Below are 23554 nucleotides of genomic sequence, written 5' to 3'. Positions count from 1 at the left end.
GCATGGAGCATTCAAGAACGGAAACGTTGTAGAGTGTTCTGAAAGCAACTCAGTGGATCGATGATGAGTTCAAAATGTCACATTTCAGCAACTTGTTTACAATTATGTCACAAATGACTTGTATAGACATCTAAATACAAAGGCTTTATGCTTTTTGAGATAAAGAGTAGACTTTCTTCATTTTCTTTTTTTACAGTGGTTTAAAGGTTTTAAGTACAGAAGTGCAATAAAAAATTTAAATACAAACTAAAGGTCATGCAATAATGTGATTATATAAAACCAACCTTTCAAAAGCCTACAAATAATTCCCAACAACAATAGTAGGCCTTTTTGGAATTTTGTGTGCCTGAGCACAATAGAAAAACTTGATTTAGGCTATTTATTACCCCTCTCATCAAAGTAGTATCATTCTTAGTTCCTAGACCCTGATATGACTGTACACACACTCATTGTCATTTCTGATGTCATCTCTCTGTTGGAGTCTCCTGATAGGATGAATAAACAAGTGTAAGTTCTTCCTCCTTTTGAAAGGAGATGCATAGATTTATGTGCATAATACCATAATGCTGTGCAACTAGTCATCATCATCGTTTTAACAAGAATAATAATAGTAATGTCGGCTAGATAACTTACAAAGCTGGTCCCCTGGCCACCAAAGAGAAGTTGATTGGCAGAAGCTTAAACATTTGAACAAACAGACACACATTATTATTTTTTTAAGTATTCCCATTACAACAGATAGGGCCTCAAACTGCATACCATTTCCAAACAAATGTATTAATCTTGTGATCTTCAAATATAACAATACGGAATATTTCTCCTACCTGTGAGTATTCTCCATTTGAAATGGCATAATATAAACAGTGCCAGTACAACAAGGAATAGGCACACAGCTGCAGAGACTCCAGCTACTGTTAATGCCAGCCATTGAGTTTCTCGGTTATCTGAAGGAGTAGGCCCATTGTCTGTAAAAGAGGCAACAGTGTTGCGTAGTGTTACTACAGAAAATGCTGGTAGTGAAGTATCTGTCAATCCTGTTGAAGTTATAGAACATGTGGAAGATCAATGAGATTGGGGTTTAAGAACTACTCAAAACTTTTGGTTCTCACCTATGCTTTTGTTGGTGGTGTTGTTGTTCAGAGCGGAGTCAAGTGCGTAATATGTTCTGGTAATCACATTCTTTGTTACTTCATGCATAAAACCACTGCCTGGCACAGTGGCTATTACCGGCATGTGAGATTCTAAATAAAGAGATAGATGGTTAGGGTGAGCTGTAAACTGATTTAGTGTAGACGATCAATCTGCTTGCAAATTATCTCCAATTACAATAGGCTGACTAATGTTTTTCAAGAACAACTGAAGTGGACAATCCGTATGTCATCTTGTCATTTTTATACAATTCACATGAGTATATTCCTTGATCCTTCTCTGTAATAGGGCTGATTACCAGTGACCGATTCCTTGAAACACTCTTTCTATGCCAGAAATCTTTGGAAAGGCGATGTAGGCCACTTTTATCCTCATGAAAAATCTGGGTGCGGTGCTGACCAGCATTGTTGTACTGTAAAACCAGATAAAAGATTCTGGATGACTTTCCTTACTCTAGCAGGGTATCAACAATTTTATACCAAGCGGTATGTGAAGAGGACTTGAAGATTCTACAACAGATTGATAAAAACAATAAGGAAGTACAATAGCATTACATCAAAGTACTGTTTATAAAGTGTTTATGGATGAATAAACTATGGATTGATGATTGAAATAGTTATACAGTTCTCTTACGCCTATAGAAAACAATAACAACATAATGTTAATTCAGCTTCATAAATAGTCTAAACAAATCACTCAATGCATGTCCAATTTCATTAAACTGATTAGCAGGTTTTCAACGTCCAAAGAGACATTTGAATATTGAAATTGAATTCAATCAATGAGTATTCGAAAACATATTTTTAAAAGTTTCTGTGGTACATCTGTATACTAATTGTTTTGCTGTATAACAGTGTACAATAAGGTTAAACACTGTATTGCCTTATGAATGTTCAATAAAGGCCAATACATATGTGAGAATTCTAACCCCCAGGTAGTTTCACTCAGCTAAGTATTGAGCGATATTAATGTTTTTGTAAATTTCAGACACTTACCTGATGTTGGAAATGAGGCCCAAACCATAAATACAATAATTATGGCAGAGGTAGCGATCATGATTTCAATGAACACTGTTGAGGCAGATTACTTTAGCATTGTATTTGAAACAACTACAAGTAATCTGCTCTAAAATGTGTAGGCTACAGGCCTAAGCCGAAACTGCCACTTAATGTTGGTAATTTAAAGCTATAGGAAATTAAGCTGAAGTTACAAATCTAACAGTTGAAATAAGAAATAATGCTTTACATAAACATTTACAAACACCTCCTACACAGATGTTTCCTCAGAACCAATGGCATAGGCTGTGGTGTAGGTGTCAGTGACACAAAATGGGGTCCTTGACTAATGTCATCTGTATCTCCATTTTCCATCAGCGGGTTTGCATGCAGCTTCTTGCAAGGCGTTATCACCAAAGGCGGAAGCTGATGTGTTAATCAAGAGCATGTCATTAGTCACTAGGCTTATCAGCCTTCATTGGAAATGTTGGTTCCATTGCGTTGCAATTGCTGTTAGATTTTTTTGTATTTATTTTTTATTTCACCTTTATTTAACCAGGTAGGCTAGTTGAGAACAAGTTCTCATTTACAACTGCGACCTGGCCAAGATAAAGCAAAGCAGTGTGACACAAACAACAACACAGAGTTACACATGAAATAAACAAGCGTTCAGTCAATAATACAATAGAAAAAAAGAAAGTCTATATGCAGTGTGCAAATGGCGTGAGGAGGTAAGGCAATAATAAGGCCATAGTAGTGAAGTAATTACAATTTAGTAGATTAACACTGGAGTGATAGATGAGCAGATGATGATATGCAAGTAGTGATACTGGTGTGCAAAAGAGCAGAAAAGTAAATAAAAACAATATGGGGATGAGGTAGGTAGATTGGGTGGGCTATTTATAGATGGACTATGTACAGCTGCAGCAATCGGTTAGCTGCTCAGACAGCTGATGTTTAAAGTTAGTGAGGGAAATGTAAGTCTCCAGCTTCCGAGATTTTTGCAATTCGTTCCAGTCACTGGCAGCAGAGAACTGGAAGGAAAGGCGGCCAAATTAGGTGCTGGCTTTGGGGACGACCAGTGAGATATACCTGCTGGAGCGCGTGCTACAGGTGAGTGTTGTTATCGTGACCAGTGAGCTGAGATAAGGCAGAGCTTTACCTAGCATAGATTTATAGATGACCTGGAGCCAGTGGGTCTGGCGACGAATATGTAGCGAGGGCCAGCCGACTACAGCATACAGGTCGCCGTGGTGGGTGGTATAGGGGACTTTGGGAACAAAACGGATGGCACTGTGATAGACTGCATCCAGTTTGCTGAGTAGAGTATTGGAAGCTATTTTGTAGATGACATCGCCGAAGTCGAGGATCGGAAGGATGGTCAGTTTTACTAGGGTAAGTTTGGCAGTGTGAGTGAAGGAGGCTTTGTTGCGATATAGAAAGCCGATTCTAGATTTGATTTTGCTATAGATACAGTAGGTTTCGGCCTAGATATTGGCCTCTATGTTGTTTTTCAGAGAGGGCTAGCCAATCAAAGGGTTAACAGGAAGTCAACATGTGCTACCTGACTACAGTATATCATCTATAGTTATATTATAGTAGAGGTTGATGGCCAATGTCCAATATTTGGTTGTATTTTGTCCAGCAGTGTCCTCTTCTTGGTGTTCCCCAAGGTTGTGTGTTCTCCTGATAATATAGCTGTCACATTCCTGACCGGTTTTCTGTTATTTTGTATGTGTTTGAAGGTCAGGGCGTGAGTTTGGGTGGGTATTCTATGTTATATGTTTCTATGTTTGTATAAGGGTGACCTGATATGGCTCTCAATTAGAGGCAGGTGGTTTTCATTTCCTCTGATTGAGAGTCATATTAAGGTAGGTGTTTTCACACTGTTTGTTTGTGGGTGGTTGTCTCCTGTGTCTGTGTTTGTCGCGCCACACGGGACTGTCTCGGTTTATGTAGTCTGTTCGTGAGTTCTTCGTTCAGGTCTGTCTACGTCGTTTATTGTTTTGTAGTTTGTTAAAGTGTTGTCGTGTTTTTCCGTTTTGTAAATAAATATTATGTCGAATTCAAATGCTGCATTTTGGTTCAATCCCTGCTCCTCCTCGGAAAGCCGTTACAATAGCGCTATAATCATTCACAATAACTGTCAGGTGGAAAAACATGATTCTGATATATGCAGAGCTGAATATTTGAAGATATCATGGATTTAAAAATAAACAAGGATTAGAAACCTCAAGGTAAAGAATTGGTAGACAGTGCTGTATTAGTTCCCACAGGCGGGACTCCGCCCCTAAATGACCTCAAACCACTCACCCTACTCGCTTCTCGCAGTTGTCACTTACCAGACCGTCGCATTGAGTTGTGAATGGTAGCCACCGCAGGTAGACGTCTATTGCAATGGAGTTATTTGAAACTTTGAAAAAAGTGACGCTGGAGTCCTATCGCATTCATCACTTGGTTGCAATATTTAGCCTGGTCTATGTAATTCTTAAAATCTCTAAACTTATTGTCAAAAGGAATGAATGGATTCGGGCGCTCGAGACATTCCCAGGACCACCAAAACACTGGCTTTTCGGGCATGTCCGAGAGGTAACGTTAGGTTAAAATGAGAATGTCTTTAACGTGCACATTGAGTGACTGCAAAATTGTTTCCTCCGTGTGGAACTTTGTACCATCAGCTTCAGAGGCAAGTTTCGGTGTCATGCTCGTGCATTTGCTGCTTTATTTTATAAGTGCACGTTTTCTCTGTCTTGCAGTTTAAAGAAGACGGGACCGATATGTATAAGGTTGTCAAATGGGGAGAGTCGTACCCCTTTGCATTTCAAATGTGGTTTGGTCCATTTGTGTCCTTCCTCAATATTCACCACCCAGATTACGTCAAAACCATCCTGGCATCAACAGGTTGGTCTCTTTGGAACGACAAGACTCACATAATTATTTAAACTAGTTGCATCTATGTAATGTCTATCTATGGAATCTCACTACATGTGACAGAATACCTGTTTCACTCTCTTTCTTAATAGAGCCCAAAGATGACTTTTTATATAGATTTCTAATTCCGTGGATAGGTAAGGTTGCATTGGCTTTGCCAAAGTCACATATGCTACAAATATTGAACCAACAAAGTTAGATTCTATATATTTAACTGCAGATATTTTAAGAATAGGCATTTTCTAATATTTGTCTTTTTGGGTGCAGTTCTGGTTTTCAATAACATTATGACCCATGCCACTTAGGCAATTATACAGTTATGGTTATAAAGTATATTCTTTAGTTCTATTATTTTGCATGAACGTACAACATATGAGTGTCTCAGGATGTGCTCTCTGTCTTTCTCTGTCTCTCTCTCTCTCTCTCTAGGGGATGGTTTACTGGTGTCTGAAGGTCAGAAATGGTTCCGCCACAGAAGACTCCTGACCCCTGGCTTCCATTACGATGTTTTAAAGCCCTATGTCAAACTGATGGCAGATTCTGCCAAAACTATGCTGGTGCGTTTTGTTAGCTCTACCCTAATTACTGTATAGATTGACAACCATAGCCTATTTGGGGAAATTTCTGTTAACGTTACATATTCTGCCAACTGTATTAGAATGCTGTACAGTTTGACAACTGTATTTGGAGGGAAATTCTGCATGAACAAGCTAAAGGGGTCATTTAAAAAGGGAGTGATGTACTATATGTCACTGTCCATCTTGTGCAAGTTGAATGTCTGTCCTCTTTCTGTTCCAGGACAAATGGGAGACTCACTCAAAATCCGACGAGTCATTTGAGTTATTTGAGCATGTGAGCCTCATGACACTGGACAGCATTATGAAGTGTGCCTTCAGCTCCAATACAAACTGCCAGACAGTGCGAGGGGGAGAGAGGTCAGTCAGTTAAATGTTTTTCACCACTGCATCATCTGCCATGTACATCTGCCCATGTTGAATATCTTGTCTTGTCAGCGTAAATGTTATATAAATTGTAAGCCCCAATCCAATACTAACGCTTTTCTTTCTTGTCCTTTAACTAAGGCCCAGGGCCCGTATTCACGAAAGTTTCAGAGTACGACTGCCGATATAGGATCAGATTTCCCTTTTAGATCATAATTAATACGAATATAAAGACAGAGGGGACCTGATCCTAGATCAGCACTCCCACAGAGACTTGTTGTGAATACGGGCCCAGAGGTTTTCGGGCCAGATCACATGATCAGGAAAAAACCCAAGGCCCTGCCTATCAGCAATGATTGAGAGGAAGTAACTTGTACTTTTCTGTTGTTTTTCTCTCGTTTCAGTGGAACCAACTCGTACATCAAGGCTGTGTACGAGCTCAGTGATCTGGTGAATGTCCGCTTCCGGACCTTTCCCTACCACAGCGAGTGGATCTTCCAACTTAGCCCACATGGGTACAAATACAGGAAAGCATGCAATGTTGCACACAGTCATACAGGTGCGTTCTGTGAAGGAAGGTTGAAATTATGATCTTAATCCCCTTTGCCAGCAAGTCTCACCCCTGAAAACATTTAGATGTGTGAATTTGACAAAGCAAATATACCCTAAAAAAACAGCATTATGCATTCGCCTTGTGGAGTATGCATGTATGCATTTTCCATTGATTATACATCTTGTATTCATGTACAGCTATAGGCTTAACCATGTTATAACCATGCCATAAGAAGAAGCTATGCTGCCTCTATGTCTGATGCTCTCCCATGATGTGTTTCTCGGGAGTTTCTCCCTAGCCACCATGTTTCTACATCTGCATTGCTTGCTGTTTGGGGTTTTAGGCTGGGTTTCTGTATCGAACTTTGTGACATCTGTGATGTAAAAAAGGGGCTTTATAGATATATTTGATGTCAAATTTGATTGATGCCCTCTGCTTGTAGAGGAAATCATACGAAAGCGAAAAGAAGCCTTGAAGGACGAAAAGGAACTGGGCAGGATACAGGCTAAGAGAAACCTGGACTTTCTGGATATCCTGCTCTGCGCACGAGTACGTCACACCTCCTCTATTACGCTACTACACTATTATCCACCATTATGCCATTTATGCAGTCATCTAACCAGGTCATTAGTTAAAGCGGCTACATTGGCGATGGTATATTATGTCATTGAATGAAGCCAATTCGAAAAGAAACTCATCGTAGCCTCGAGATCGCCAGTGTGTCGGAGTTGATTTTCTATTCATTATATTCTTTCTCCATGCCACTGGTAACACTATAGCCTGAGTGCCAGTTTGTTTGTGCTGTCCAACTCCATGTCAGTCATTGTCTTGCCAAACACATGGCTTGGCTTGAAAATGAGCAATGGAGTTGGCAAGAGCACAAACAGCTCTGGGACCAGGCTAGTAACACTATAGGTGTGTGAGTTATACCTTTTCCATTAAAATGAAGCCAAACAAGGAAGAACATGCAAGGATCTGATTGTTCCTGATGGTTTTCAATCCAGGACGAGGACCAGCAGGGCCTGTCGGATGAGGCTATCCGAGCGGAGGTGGACACCTTCATGTTCGAGGGGCACGACACCACAGCCAGTGGGATCTCCTGGACCCTGTACAGCCTGGCCTGCAACCCGGAGCACCAGCAAATCTGCAGGGACGAGGTCATCAGGGCCCTGGAGGAGAGGGACACCATGGAATGGTAGGTTCTACTGTCCAGGGCCCGTATTCATAAAGCGCCTTAGAGTAGGAATGCTGATCTAGGACCAGCCCTTCTTATTCATGATGATTTAAAAGACTAAACTGATCTTAGATCAGCACTCCTACTCTGAAATGCTTCATGAATACGGGGCCTGATTTACTGTCCAAGTCATGTTGTATGTTAGATATGCATTCATTTGGCTGGAGGAGAGTGACATGGAGTGGAAGGCTGTTTTGTCCAGATTTATTGTTCAGAGATCATGCTGTGCGGTGTATGTTAGATATGCATTTAAGTTTCAAGGTTTTATTTGGTTATTTTACAGTCCGCAGCTACAGTATATATAAATTACTATTTTGTTACTTTTGGGATCATTTACTACACTGGTCTAAATCAGGGTCACTCGGAGTGGTTCTTGGTAATCTTAAAAAATCTACTTTGAAACAAAACTATACACCTCACACACATGGTTATGGGCTTAAACAAATGAAGACACCTGTACTATGTCAGATATAGAGTTGAAATGTATTACATTTTAAGTTTGCATCCCAATATTACACTTTATGTACGTCACAGAGGACTGAAATATAACAAACTGGTTTGACATAGAAACACCAGATTTTCTTCCTAAAAAAAACTTGAATATTTATTAATTATGAAATGATGAAAAATATGAATAACATTCCACCCATGAGGCCAAAGAGGGCGCTTTTGGTCATTGATCGCAGCTAAGGGCTACACAATCGCCAATAGGCTCCATGTTTGAAACTAGTTACCAACGCCATTCCTTTATTTAAGATATAGATAGAGTAAAGGAAGGGAAATCAGGTCTGTATTTCCTCTTAGATTGGAGCCCACACATGTTTACTAAAAGAGAATTGATATAAAGAAAATGTTCTGTATTCTTCAGGGAAGATCTCAGTAAAATACCGTACACAACCATGTGCATAAAGGAATCCCTCCGCCTCTACCCTCCTGTACCTGGGATCTCCAGGAAGATAACCAAACCCATTACGTTCTTCGATGGGAGGACTGTGCCTGAAGGTAAATGTGTACATTTAAAAAATTTCGCATTGTGATGTACCGAAGGGGAATTTCTTTGTACATTTTATTGGACTGAGGCGAGATAGTGTTAGGAGAGTGGGTCACACAGGCAGTGGTGTCGGAATCAAACCCACGCCGACACTGGTAGGTATATTTGCTGTAGGCAGTGGAACTAACCACTACACCCACCGGACTTTTTAAGTGATAGTTTTAAATGCACAATGGCTCTGCCTTAAAATGAGGCTGTAAGTGGTTGCAATAGAGTCCTCTGTAACCTTTGCCTCAGTCACCGGCTATAACAAATTAAATATTAACTCATGTTTGTTTGTCTCCAGAGCTAGTTCACCAACTAGTTAGTATGTAGAGACTAACTGCAACTTGTTTATTCATCTTTTTCATAAACAATGATGTATTTCTAGTGGCAGTTTCTTTGACACACATTAAGCCTAGTCCTGGACTAAGTAAAATGTTCATTGCAGGTCCTCCATTTAAAGTGCTTTTTAGTCCAGGACTAGGCTTAATCTCTGTCCTGGAAACAGGCCCCTAGTATTTTTTATGTCAAATGAATTGGTGCTGTTGGAGCATTCTCAGCATGTTCTTCTCATCGTGTTTACTACTGCCAAAAACAAAAAGTCTGTCCAGATAGCAGAGGTGCAACCAAGTCATTGTCATTGTTTTTTAGGGACGGCAGGGTAGCCTAGTAGTTAGTGTTGGACTAGTAACCGAAAGGTTGCAAGATCGAATCCCGAGCTGACAAGAAAAAAATCTGTAGTTCCGCCCCTGAACAAGGCAGTTAACCCGCTGTTCCTAGGCCGTCATTGAAAATAAGAATTTGTTCTTAACTGACCTGCCTAGTTAAATTTAAGGTAAATTAAAAAATTGTTTCACAAGTAAGTCTCAAGTCCGAGTCAAGTCGCAAGTCCTAAACTTTATCATAATGTGCTCTTCACCAAATGTAATACCATTTCATATAGTAGTTTATAAACATATAAACATTTATGCAAATCATGAATGCTTTTAAAAATATCTACATATTTATTACTTTCTAAATAAACCTTATACACTGCTCAAAAAAATAAAGGGAACACTAAAATAACACATCCTAGATCTGAATGAAATATTCTTATTAAATACTTTGTTCTTTACATAGTTGAATGTGCTGACAACAAAATCACACAAAAATTATCAATGGAAATCAAATTTATCAACCCATGGAGGTCTGGATTTGGAGTCACTCAAAATTAAAGTGGAACACCACACTACAGGCTGATCCAACTTTGATGTAATGTCCTTAAAACAAGTCAAAATGAGGCTCAGTAGTGTGTGTGGCCTCCACGTGCCTGTATGACCTCCCTACAACGCCTGGGCATGCTTCTGATGAGGTGGCGGATGGTCTCCTGAGGGATCTCCTCCCAGACCTGGACTAAAGCATCCGCCAACTCCTGGAAAGTCTGTGGTACAACGTGGCGTTGGTGGATGGAGCGAGACATGATGTCCCAGATGTGCTCAATTGGATTCAGGTCTGGGGAACGGGCGGGCCAGTCCATAGCATCAATGCCTTCCTCTTGCAGGAACTGCTGACACACTCCAGCCACATGAGGTCTAGCATTGTCTTGCATTAGGAGGAACCCAGGGCCAACCGCACCAGCATATGGTCTCACAAGGGGTCTGAGGATCTCATCTCGGTACCTAATGGCAGTCAGGCTACCTCTGGCGAGCACATGGAGGGCTGTGCGGCCCCCCAAAGAAATGCCACCCTACACCATGACTGACCCACCGCCAACTGGTCATGCTGGAGGATGTTGCAGGCAGCAGAACGTTCTCCACGGCGTCTCCAGACTCTGTCACACGTGCTCAGTGTGAACCTGCTTTCATCTGTGAAGAGCACAGGGCGCAAGTGGCGAATTTTGCCAATCTTGGTGTTCTCTGGCAAATGCCAAACGTCCTGCACGGTGTTGGGCTGTAAGCACAACCCCCACCTGTGGACGTCGGGCCCTCATACCACCCTCATGGAGTCTGTTTCTGACCGTTTGAGCAGACACATGCACATTTGTGGCCTGCTGGAGGTCATTTTACAGGGCTCTGGTAGTGCTCCTCCTTGCACAAAGGCGGAGGTAGCGGTCCTGCTGCTGGGTTGTTGCCCTCCTACGGCCTCCTCCACGTCTCCTGATCTACTGGCCTGTCTCCTGGTAGCGCCTCCATGCTCTGGACACTACGCTGACAGACACAGCAATCCTTCTTGCCACAGCTCGCATTGATGTGCCATCCTGGATGAGCTGCACTACCTGAGCCACTTGTGTGGGTTGTAGACTCCGTCTCATGCTACCACTAGAGTGAAAGCACCGCCAGCATTCAAAAGTGACCAAAACATCAGCCAGGAAGCATAGGAACTGAGAAGTGGTCTGTGGTCACCACCTGCAGAACCACTCCTTTATTGGGGGTGTCTTGCTAATTGCCTAATTTCCACCTGTTGTCTATTCCATTTGCACAACAGCATGTGAAATTTATTGTCAATCAGTGTTGCTTCCTAAGTGGACAGTTTGATTTCACAGAAGTGTGATTGACTTGGAGTTACATTGTGTTGTTTAAGTGTTCCCTTTATTTTTTTGAGCAGTATATTTCCATGGAAATACATGGGTAGCCATGAGAAAGAACCCCCCCCAATAGTGATCGAGGATCGCTATGGGGTGCATTCGGGCGACGTAGGCTTCTACACAATCACCCAACCTTAACACACACACATACACTCTCTGTGTGGTTACAGTAGGCTAACGTATGTCAATGGTTTTAGGAACAGCAGTAACATCAGGCAGGACTTAGGCTACCAACTGCCTAGCCAGTTGTAGCTCAATCTTGGGGGCAATGATCACGTTCCCGCACTGACTGACTGTGTGGAGGCTCATTGATTTAACGTTAGCCTACATGATACACTAGTAAAGTAATAAAATATATAGCTATATTAGCCACGACTTACCGTTCTTTGTGCAGCTTCAAATGTCAAACAAAGTTGGAAATTGTTGCGCCTGTAATTTTCTTCCCGCACGTTTTGCAAGTTGCAATCCGTTTTTTGTTGATACAGCGTCGTCTTTATATCCGAAAATAATAATTTTGGGTATCATCTTTCCAAGGGCTCCATCTGAATTCACCCGCCGTTCCTCTGCACTGCCACGCACAACTTTTTCTTAGCTGGCACAATTTGATTGGCTGCTGTCCGATTCAAACTGTAATCCGTTAAATGAAGAGTTGATGCGCCGCACACCTTTTTTAATAGCATCATTTTTAACATTTGGGCTTGGGGAGGGTAGCAAGTCAGATCGAGTTATAAGGCTCAAGTCCAAGTCACGAGTCATTGGTGTTAAAGTCAAAGTCGAATTGCAAGTCATCATATTTGTGACTCGAGTCCAAGTCATATGACTCGAGTCCACACCTCTGCCAGATAGTGTCTCTTTCTGCCTCAGCGGATGGATCCTTTTGCAGCATGGACAATATTATCACTCTGTCCATAGGAAACAAAACAGATGTCAAGCACTAACACTGTGGAAATATAATTTCTCTCTCTTTACTCCCTCTAGGTTGTCTTGTTGGAACCAGCATTTTTGGCATTCATAGGAACGCGACCGTTTGGGAGAATCCTAACGTATGCACACCATCTTTATAATCACCATTTTCTCATGAACATTTAACTGGGTTAATATAATTAATGATTAGTAGTAGAGGAAATGCGTCATAAAAGGACAAGGTCTGCAGTATTGACAGAAGAAACAACATGAGGCTGTTGCTGAGTTAGTTTGTAATGAAATCCTTGTGACCTAGCAGTAAGTCCATGGGTCTGATTTTGTCTAATTTATCGCTTTAAGATTAAGGGTTTACACAATAGGGAACTGAAACCTGTTTCAAGGTCCCTTTATACAAGCCTGGTGGCAGTTTGTCTCACCAGCCTGGTTTGTTTGTGCCGTCTTGTCAACTCATATGGTCATGTTTGCAGTGACTATTAACAAGACAACATATTTGGGGCCAGCTGTCTACCTATGCACAGTCTTTCCCACTGTTTCAATTTACTATTTTATTTTGTATTCTCGTAGGCATTCGACCCACTCCGATTTCTGCCTGAGAACTCTGCAAAAAGATCACCCCATGCCTTTGTCCCCTTCTCTGCCGGCCCGAGGTTCGTTACCACACCAGTGCCACTATTTAAGAGAGCAGCGTTTGCAGCAGGGTTTGGCTCTCATATTACTAGTCTGGGACTAGGATGGAAGCATAGAGCTACTCATTTACCTGACTGGATATTGGAGCCCTTCGGCCCCTTGATGCCTGTGACCTAGATCCAACCTAACTATATTAACCCCAATTGTTGTGTCAGAGGGGGACAAATATGTTGTCTAGCATGGTCCCAGATCTGTTTGTACTGTCTTGTTTGGCATGACAATGAAATTAGGAGTTGGCAAAATAGCACAAACGGATCTGGGATCAGGCTAGATCCCATCCCCCTCTGACACAACAGTAGTTATCATAGGTCTGTGGAGTAGGCACAGGCTGAACTCACTTCAAAGATCTATAGGTTCTGTCAGATGATATGGTAATGTTTTATTGTGTAAAAAAGCTATAAACCTTTGATAGTCTTACTGCATAACTTATTTATTACACAGGGTGAATGTATAGTAGTTCTACAACTAAATGCTTTCAAATGTATAGCCTACCTTGCAGGACTGGCATTAGTGATATGTACAAATAACACTTCACTGACTCAATGTTGTCCATGTTCGTCCATGTCCTCTTCTCCCGCTATAGAAACTGCATTGGGCAGAACTTTGCCATGAATGAGATGAAGGTGGTGGTGGCACAGACACTCAAGCGATATCAGCTGACCGAGGACCCAATGAAGAAACCAAAAATGATTCCAAGACTGGTGCTCCGCTCACTCAATGGGATCCATCTGAAAATCAAACCTGTCAATCTTGAACCATAAGGAATGTATAGTTGCACTTGTTTTATCCGGCATAGGCTACTGTTTTATGGAATGTTCATATGAATTTGTTTTTAACATGCTAATTCGCCAGGAAATGGGAAATAAAAGTTAGATTTAAGAAATCTTTTTCAAATATTAACTTCTCAAAGCTATATTCAGAATTTTTATTTAAATATCCATATAGAATGTGTTCTACAAAGATGAATAACACTAATTTATGTTACTAATATTTTGCCAGCAACTAACTGCCTAAATGTTGTTCATTTTTCCTTTTGACGATAAGCCTATGGTAAGTCAATGTCCCTTTGAAAAGGAATAGACAAAGGATTGAGTTAATGTTATTCTCAGTATTTCAATTAAACGTGTGGCGCAAACCACTCAGGAAAATGTTGGTGTAATCCATTCATTTGCATTCTCTTAAAAAGGGACAGTGTACCTCTGTCCCTTTAAGAACAATAAGAGGTTCTTATAACATGGTTTCTCTTTGTTGTTGCCTATATGGTTTACCTCGCAAGTTTGTATTTTGTATGGTGTTTCCAGCATGCTACCTCAGGTAACTTAACACTTCTTCCCTCGCTGTCACTTGAATGTACATATCACTTAAAGAGAGAGCGTATTATTTGTAATCCTTAGCCTGTAAGCAGGTGTGACAAAAATCCATGCTCTGGTTTAGTTTTCCTGGCACCGTTTCCACACGCTGTCCCATTCAAGTCATGGGACTGACATTAGCATTTTTCACACGTTCAAATAATCGAGAAGTGAGCTTGACGATCAATTTGAGATACTTTTGGATGACTTGGACATGATGCGCGAAAAATTCTAATATCAGTCCCATGAATGAGATTTGTGCCACAAATGCTAAGAGAAACTCAACCAAAGCAGGAATTGCTGTCATACCTTGTCCATAGACTGCTTACAGGGTAATGAAACCAATGTCATTTTGTAATTGAGTGAACTATCCCTTTTACAATACTTATCATTTTGTATGGTAAGTCCTACCATGTGGTGATATGAATGCTTCCTTCCTTGTGATTTGGGGAACAAAACTGAAAAACAGATGGTCGGAAATGCATGGTGCCACATCAGGGGCCTGTGCAGGAGGATGTAACGCTGCAGAACGTTCAGATAAGTGTTTGCGTAGAACAGAAATAGTCTGAATAGGGAATCGTGTCAGCTCTATCCAGTCTATTTCGATCTGCAATAATGTGTTTTCCAATCCATAAATACACCCAAGATGCTATGGTACAGGGTTGGAGTCAATTCAGGATGCACACTGAAATTCCAATTCTCTTCAATTAGGAATTTGGTTTACTTTGAATTGACTGGAATTGACCCCAACCCTGCTACGGTGTCACATGAGTATGTAAAGAAGTCTTAACCACCCAATAGTTGGCATCCATGCCACTGAGTGAAGGGTCACCTGCCAGCTGATGGATTGAGAAACAGTAAGTGCGGTTTCGGCTGGCCTTCACCACATAACCGACAGACTGGCATGCTCTGACCAACACTGACGACTGTGTTCAAAGTCCTCACAAATTAGTCTGCCTATGGAATATTCTGTAATAGGTTTAACACTTGGCATTCATTCATGCAATGTGCTGGTAGATACTGGTATTTAATAATAAGATGGCTACTATCCTTGGAATTAAAAAATAACTGACAAATTCCCAATTGAATCATGGTGTTTGAAGATATAGGCCTACTATCATGTAAAAACGACACTATTCTTGTTAACCCCACAAAAATCAATGTTTGTGAAAAAATTACGTTTTTATTTACAGTGTATTATGTGAATAAAAAAGCCAACATCATCCGAAAGTGGGACAAAAGGTCTGGGTACACGTGTCTGTCCATCTGTACAAAGTTGATGCAAATAGCATGGCTTTTGCAAGTTCTCAAATACCACAAATGTTTCATTAACCAGTAAAGGGGGCAACCTAAGAATGTATTCTGCTGGTGTGAAAACTAACACAGTTCTTTGAACATCAAGAAATTACATTGAGTCATTTTATGGGTGCTTTGATGCAGGACCATGTGTACCACATTTGAAATGCAATCAATTCAAAAAGGCCTGTGAAACAACACTCAACATCAAATTGCACCAACTGAGAACCTTACAGTCTAAACTCATGTGACCAATCCATTTTATCCGTGGCTCAGATCTGGCCAATTTACATTGCGATATGTAAAATCTAGAGGACTTCAGGACTCACTAACATTCAGGCAGAGTTGCAACTCACAGGTTATACTGCTATCTTTTTTAGAATGGGAAGACAGTATTTAAATATACTCTGTCTATTAACGCAGTCTTAATGGTTCATTACTGAGCTTGATTGTGAATGTAAACTGAGTAAACATTAAATTCTCTCCTCGCTGCACTCATTTTGATAGCACTGTAAAAATATAAACCTATTATCCTATTCAGTCTTTAGGAAAATGGACATATCTTTTTTCAGAAGCTCTGATCTACTTTTGTCAATTCCTATAATAATCCCTCTTGTATAAAACAGTTTTCACAAGTTTAACAGATAAAAAAATAAATGTACAGTCCATTCAGAAAGTTCCGACCTCTTGACGTTTTCTGCGAAAACAAGTAATTTTTGCAAATCTATATATTTAAAAAATATATAGAAATAACTTATTTACTTAAGTATACAGACCCTTTGCTATGAGACTCAAAATTGAGCTCAGGTACATCTTGTTTCCATTGATCATCCTTGAGATGTTTCTACAACGTGGGAGTCCACCTGTGGTAAATTCAATTGATTGGACATGATTTGGAAAGTGACACACCTGTCTATACAAGGTCCCACTGTTGACAGTACAGGTCAGAGCTAAAACCAAGCCATGAGGATGAAGGAATTATCCGCAGAGCTCCGAGACAGGATTGTGCCGAAGCACAGATCTGGGGAAGTACACCACAAAAATTCTGCTGCATTGAAGGTCCCCAAGAACACAGTGGCCTCCAACATTCTTAAATGGAAGAAGTTTGGAACCACCAAAGACTCTTCCTAGAGCTGGCCGCCTGGCCAAACTGAGCAATCGGGGGAGAAGGGCCTTGGTCAGGGAAGTGGCCAAGAACCCAATGGTCACTGAAGGAGCTCCAAAGATCCTCTGTGGAGATGGTAGAATCTTCCAGAAGGACGACCATCTCTGCAGCACTTCACCAATCAGGCCTTAATGGTAGAGTGGACAGACAGAAGCCACTCCTTCACAAAAGGCACGACAGCCCGCTTAGAGTTTGCCAAAAGGCACCTAAAGACTCTCAGACCATGAGAAACAAGATTCTCTGGTCTGATGAAGCCAAGATTGAACTCTTTGGCCTGAATGCCAAGCGTCACATCTGGAAGAAACATGGCACCATCCCACCGGTGAAGCATGGTGGTGTCAGCATCATGCTGTGGGGATGCTTTTTAGCAGCAGGGACTGGAGACTAGTCAGGATCGAGGGAAAGATTAACGGGGAAAAATACAGAGAGATCCTTAATGAAAACCTGCTCCAGAGCGCTCAGGACCTCAGTCTGGGGTGAAGGTTCACCTTCCAAAAGAACAACGACCCCAAGCACACAGCCAAGACAACGCAGGAGTGGCTTCGGGACAAGTCTCTGAATGTCCTTGAGTGGCCCCGCCAGAGCCCGGACTTGAACATCTCTGGAGAGACCTGAAAATAGCTGTGTAGCAACAGTCCCCATCCAACCTGACAGAGCTTGAGAGGATCTGCAGAGAACAATGGGAGAAACTCCCTAAATAAAGGTCTGGCAAGCTTGTAGTGTCATACCCAAGAAGACTCGAGGCTGTAATCGCTGCCAAAGGTGTTTCAACAAAGTACTGAGTAAAGGGTCTGAATACTTATGTAAATGTGATATTTCAGCATTCCTGCTAAAATGTCTAAACCTGTTTTTGCCTCGACATGGAGTATTGTGTGTAGATGGATGAAATAGTTTCTCATCCATTTTAGAAAAAGGCTGTAAAGTAACAAAATGTGGGGGAAAAATCAAGGGGTCTGAATACTTTCCGAATACACTGTACACGCATGTTTACAGTGGGCAAAAATACTACATCCAAAGATTGACTTCAAACAAATAAAGACCTTATTGAAGGAAGTGGAGATCGTAATATGGAACTCACAGTGACCAACCATATAACGATTAGGCTGTGATACCAGTATCGCAATGTTTTTCCCATAGCAAAAATGATAACACGGAACAGGTCCTTTAAAAACCTGCTGTAATATTGGGTGCTGTAGCATGGAAAATAGATCCATGTGAATCTGGATGAGAACATAATGATGTTTGTTTCCAACATAAGGGCTGTTTTCCTAAGTTACATCCGCTTCGTGTTCGTTTCCCTGCACGATGCCTGACTATCAATTAGAGGTAAAATATCACGGCCACGGGACACCGATTTATGCCACAAGTTACTCTTATCTGACCAACTGACTTGGTCTGCCAAGTACTGCCTTTTTTACATGACTTCATTTGTAAAACACATCAAACATTCATCTCCCGAAGGAGTGGTGTTCCTGTCTTCATGGAATGTACTACTGAAGACTTTCGGATAATTTTTAGGAGAATGAGGAAGTAACGTAGAAAACATTGACAAAACTAGAAAATCCCCAAAACAGTCTGATAAGTAAAATCGATCCGCCTCCAACGGGTCATGGTCCCTGATGTCTCCGCCCATACCCTGAGAGTCAGCCCTGCCTCCACCACATAGGCTCTTTCCCAATTCGACTTTCCTGGATTCCTCGTCTCCTCTCCTCAAAATACATTGAAGAAGGTCCAAGAGGAGAGACCTTGGATCTTCTACAATGCATGAGGTGGTAAAGAATAGAGGAAAGATGAATTGAGAAAGAGCCGTAGTATTGGGAGAGGGTTAGATTAGTAGGGAGGGGGTGGGCTTCTTGCCTGGCCATGCCTCTTTAGCGTACTTTTTCTTGCGGGGCTCGTTGAGGACCTCGGAGAGATAGGGGCCTGTAACGGGGACAGGGTTGAGGGTGACAGGTGGCTGGGGGGCATCCGGGGCCAGGTTCACCTCTGGGGCCGGGTTGGGGAAGGGTAGAGGGAGACCCCCCAGGATAGTGGCTCCACTCGGGGCCCCGGCGGGGTGGACCTCGTGGCTGGTGGGTGGCAGGTCCCCGTAAAGGCCGCCGCCGAAGGTGTAGTTGTGGATGCGCCTCGTCACAACGTCGTCCATACTAAGTGAGCCGTGCCTCTCCATTTTCTGTTTCTAGAGTGGAAATGACCAAAGACTGAGTAGTAACTATGTAGGCTATGTATAGTGTTTGTTTCTGGGATATCATTGCAATTTTCTTAATTATAGGCTTCCTTAAATTGAAATGTGACTGTATAAAAGGATCTTGACACCTCATGCAATAGATGCATTTTAGTGGCTTACCTTTATAGGGACGACAGCAGTCTGCACCATGTTCCTGAAGCGCCCAACTGAGGGATCAATGTCCTCTGTAAGGTTTCAAAAAGCACTGAGTTACCGCATGCAATACATGAGTAAAGCAACAGGTTTTAGATTGCCACACAGCTAATTATTTTCACCCAAACTCAGTTTACGAAATTACTTACAGTACCAGTCAAAAGTTGACACCTACTCATTTCCAGGGTTTTTCTTTATTTTTTACTATTTTCTGCATTGTAGAATAATAGTGAAGAAATCAAAACAACGAAATAACACAGGGAATTTTGTAGTAACCAAAAAGTGTAAAACAAATCAAAATATATATTTTATATTTGAGACTCTTCAAATAGCCACCCTTTGCCTAAATGACAGCTTTTGGCATTCTCTCAACCAGCTTCATTAGGTAGTCACCTGGAATGCATTTCAATTAAAAGGGGTGGCTTTTAAAAGTACATTTGTAGAATTTCTTTCCTTCTTAATGCGTTTAAGTCAATGTGTTGTGACACGGTAGGGGTGGTATACAGAAGATAGCCCTATTTAGTAAAAGACCAAGTCCATATTATGGAAAGAACAGCTCAAATAAGCAAAGAGAAACGACAGTTCATCATTACTTTAAGACATGAAGGTCAGTCAACGCGGAAAATATCAAGAACTTTGAAAGTTTCTTCAAGTGCAGTTGCAAAAACCATTAAGTGGTATGATGAAACTGGCTCTCATGAGGACCACCACAGGAAAGGAAGACCCAGAGTTCTCTGCTGCAGAGGATAAGTTCATTAGAGTTACCAGCCTCAGAAATTGCAGCCCAAATAAATGCTTCACAAAGTTCAAGTAACAGACATCTCAACATCAAATGTTCAGAGGAAACTGCATGAACCAGGCCTACATGGTCAAATTGCTGTAAAGAAACTGCTACTAAAAGAACACTAATACGAAGAGACTTGCTTTGCCCAAGAAACACGAGCAATGGACATTAGACCGGAGGAAATATGTCATTTTGTCTGATGTGAGTCCAAATTAGAGATTTTTGGTTCCAACCACCGTGTCGAGAAGCAGAGTAGGTGAACGGATGATCTCCGTATGTGTGGTTCCCACCGTGAAGCACGGAGGAGGTGGTGTGATGGTGCTTTCCTGGTGACACCGTCAGTGATTTATTTAGAATTCTGCAGCGATACGGCATCCTATCCGTTTTGCGCTTATTGGGACTATCATTTGTTTTTCAACAGGACAATGACGCAACACACCCCCAGGCTGTGTAAGGGCTATTTGACCAAGAAAGAGAGTGATGGAGTACTGCATCAGATGACCTGGCCTCCACAATCATCCAACCCCAACCCAATTGAGATGAGTTGAACCGCAGAGTGAAGGAAAAGCAGCCAACAAGTGCTCAGCATATGTGGGAACTACGTCAAGACAGTTGGAAGAGCATTCTTGGTGAAGCTGGTTGAGAGAATTCCCTTGAATGAGTAGGTGTCCAAACTTTTGACTGGTACTGTAAATCAGGGTCCATGTTTACAAAGCATCTCAAAGTGAGAGTGTTCAACTAGGATCAATATTTTATTTTAAATCATCAAATTAAATAAACTGTCTCTTAGACACTTTGTGAAATATGAAAACGGGCACAGAAACACTTTTTCCTCAACTACAGATACTGGGATACTGGTGCTAGGCCAATGGGGTTGAAGAGAGAGCTTACCCGGGTTGATGACCTCATCGTCCTCGTTGAAGGTGACTCTGGAGTTCCGCCTCTTCCTCTTGGGTCTCTGGATCTCTAGGTTGCCCTCCTCGATGGTCAGGGTTGAGATGCGCTTGTTGTGGGCCGTGTTGAACTCTGTCAGGTTCTGTCACAGCCCAGACAGGATGAATTTTTGGGAAAGGAGAAGTGAAACAAAGCTAATACACTCGTGTGCTTAATAGGAATAGCCTTGTCTAAACACACAGAATTGGAAACAGAGAGCTAAAAAAACACTAAAGACACTGACAGAACAAAAGATGTCCACTATGTCCTGCTTTACATAGTGTATCTATAGCCACTGTGGTAATAGTACACACCATCCTTACCAGCATGTCCAGACAAATGCCCTAGTAGACAACTACTGAAGACACACAAAGACACACCTCTAGCTCGGTCTCCTCCTCTGGTAATCCTAAGAGGCCCTTAGACCCCTCCTCGTCCTCTCCGGCCTTGCTGTCCCCTGTGGTGGCGTTGGTTCCTTGCTGGCTCTGAGGTTTCTCCCGGATGGTGTAGGCTCGCGTGGATGCTCCAAACGACATGGTGGAGTCTATGGGGACCTGCTGAGGCTTATTGGGCTCCAGGCGGATGTGTCCCAGATAGGTACCATGCGCTGAGAACGTAATTTACAACCTTCAAGTCCACATATCATGTTGGGATGTAGTTTATAGAAAGTGAAGTAAAGAGTCAACAAAACATAATAGTTCCATAGAGGAGTGCACTGTAGAATAAAGGCTAAGGCAATGCAACTGTTACATTGAGTCCTTTTACTAGCTGCAGTAAGATACAGTATTTTACAGACTAATGTACACGACAGTTCACTTACTGCTGTTGTTATCAATAAGGAACACCCTCTTCAGGTGCTTGTGGTAGACCAGGGCAGCATGCACGCGTGAACATGACTGGTGGTCGATGGTGAAGTCACACATGTCCGGGTTCCTCCCGAATAAGTAGTACTTTTTCTCGTCAATGATCAGTTTCTACAAGGATTCACCATCATAACAGATATGAGAAAATACATGTATTGCCCTGTCAGGTCCCATATATAATTCTGCTTTCTTGCCAACTCACTCACGCCATTCCATAAGGAGTCGGCAAGAGATCAAAACCAGACACCCAGGCTAACAACACTGATGACATTGAATGAAATCCTTTCCAGCTGTAAGAAACAGTTTAAAGCACTGTGCCTCTGAGCCATAACTCAGGAGTGCACCTTCACACTCATGAGCTTAAATATCAGGGCTGAGGTTTCTGTAGCACCTTTTTAAAAACCCAACAGTCACGGAACTCACAGTCGGGTCCGTATCTGGTGCATGCATGTATGATCGATTTCTTTATTTAGTTAAGTACACAATGACACCTAGCTACCTATACTGAAGTATACAGACTGAAGTAGACTATGTTGTATATTGTGTATACTCTATTGAAGTAGACAGTCTAGACTATAGACATTTATGGGTAAACTACGTCATGTAGGACCACATATGGTTCTCTATCACAGCTTTTGATAAAGCTGGTACAGTTGGTCAGTACAGAATGTAAGTAAACCCATCAGTTGCGTAATGGATGATCTATTATGCAAGATATTTGCCATATTCTAAGGAACAATACAGAATATCTACCCTTGTTTGAGTGTGGCTAATACAGAGAGGCAGTTCAAATGTTTGCCCCGTGAAGCCCCAAGCTCTTACCTCGACCATTTTGTCACCTTTCATCACGTCCAAATGGAGTCCTGGAGGGGGCTTGCCTGCCCTGAAAAGAACAAGGACCAAAAGCTAAGCACACCATTCAGTGAAATGTATCAGCTAGCTAGCATGTGTTAGCTAATAAGACGTGGCTAAAAGGAATACATACGTTTCCAGCTACAAAATTTAAAAAAGTAATGCTGTTTTGTGATTTTGCATGCACTTGATGTCTTTGTATAACGTAAACATCTCAGTAAATGCATTTTCTCACCATGTTGGACAATCAAAAGATGGTAAGTTTGTAGCAGTTGCATTTGTCGCCATCTTGCAGCATTATCCATTCACAAACCCGTTGAATGCTGGGTAAAATGTTCCCTTGGTTTGGGAATTGTAGTTTTTTGGGGGTTCATCCGTTGACAGCCAAATCTCTCTGTCTCTGCCCAAATGGACGAAAAGAAAGTGATACATTCCATTATCTACAATGACTTGATTCGACCCTAGAAAAAAAGGTTACCTACTGAAATGTAATGGCAACTATGAACTGTGAACATACACGCACTAACGCATACAGTTCTGCCTAGCTTTCATTATCGCTCATTCACTTGAATCAGATTGAAAAGCTTCAAGAATCGTCAATAGAATATACTGTTTTTTATTGAAAAGTGGACAGAAGAACACTGGACAGAAGAACATAGACTACTAGAGCAACATCCTCCTTGTTTTATATTCCATTTATAGACTGAAATTTGTAGGAAGTTGCAGTGCAACATTTAATTTTGGTGCATGTTTTCATGTAGCTTCCCATTTATCACAGACCATACAATTTTGCAGAATGTTTTTTAATTAGACCTTTGGACTGCTATGGTGTAGAGTATATGATGTTTATTATTCCTGAGGGGCAGTTTGCTTTACAGCTGATAATGAGAAATCTATAAAAAATATATTCACGTACAGAGAA

General features: G+C 41.6%; 2 protein-coding genes and 1 non-coding gene across 3 annotated transcripts; 1 reads left to right on the top strand and 2 right to left on the bottom strand.

Moving 5' to 3' along the window:
- Positions 1-4476: 4476 nt before the first annotated feature.
- LOC129838124 (cytochrome P450 4B1) lies at positions 4477-14158 on the top strand. The gene is made up of 12 exons (XM_055904860.1): positions 4477-4733; positions 4901-5045; positions 5168-5212; positions 5505-5632; positions 5874-6010; positions 6421-6575; positions 7012-7118; positions 7574-7764; positions 8672-8805; positions 12378-12442; positions 12888-12970; positions 13594-14158. Exons 1-12 carry the CDS (start codon positions 4542-4544, stop codon positions 13769-13771), a joined length of 1560 nt encoding a protein of 519 aa, XP_055760835.1. The 5' UTR covers positions 4477-4541; the 3' UTR covers positions 13772-14158.
- Positions 14159-15520: 1362 nt separating this feature from the next.
- On the bottom strand, positions 15521-22970 carry LOC129838125 (nuclear inhibitor of protein phosphatase 1-like). The gene is made up of 7 exons (XM_055904861.1): positions 22868-22970; positions 22603-22663; positions 21738-21891; positions 21298-21524; positions 20876-21020; positions 19168-19232; positions 15521-18999 (listed from the first exon to the last, which is right to left on the bottom strand). Exons 1-7 carry the CDS (start codon positions 22918-22920, stop codon positions 18646-18648), a joined length of 1059 nt encoding a protein of 352 aa, XP_055760836.1. The 5' UTR covers positions 22921-22970; the 3' UTR covers positions 15521-18645.
- On the bottom strand, positions 22091-22226 carry LOC129838192 (small Cajal body-specific RNA 1). Its single transcript, XR_008756836.1, has one exon. It is a non-coding gene; the product is annotated as a small Cajal body-specific RNA 1 (non-coding RNA).
- Positions 22971-23554: the final 584 nt, after the last annotated feature.

This window comes from Salvelinus fontinalis, chromosome 38, assembly GCF_029448725.1.
Source record: "Salvelinus fontinalis isolate EN_2023a chromosome 38, ASM2944872v1, whole genome shotgun sequence".
Taxonomy (NCBI): Eukaryota; Metazoa; Chordata; class Actinopteri; order Salmoniformes; family Salmonidae; genus Salvelinus; species Salvelinus fontinalis.
Note: the sequence above shows the minus strand (reverse complement) of the source record. Positions and strands in the feature narration are given on the sequence as shown.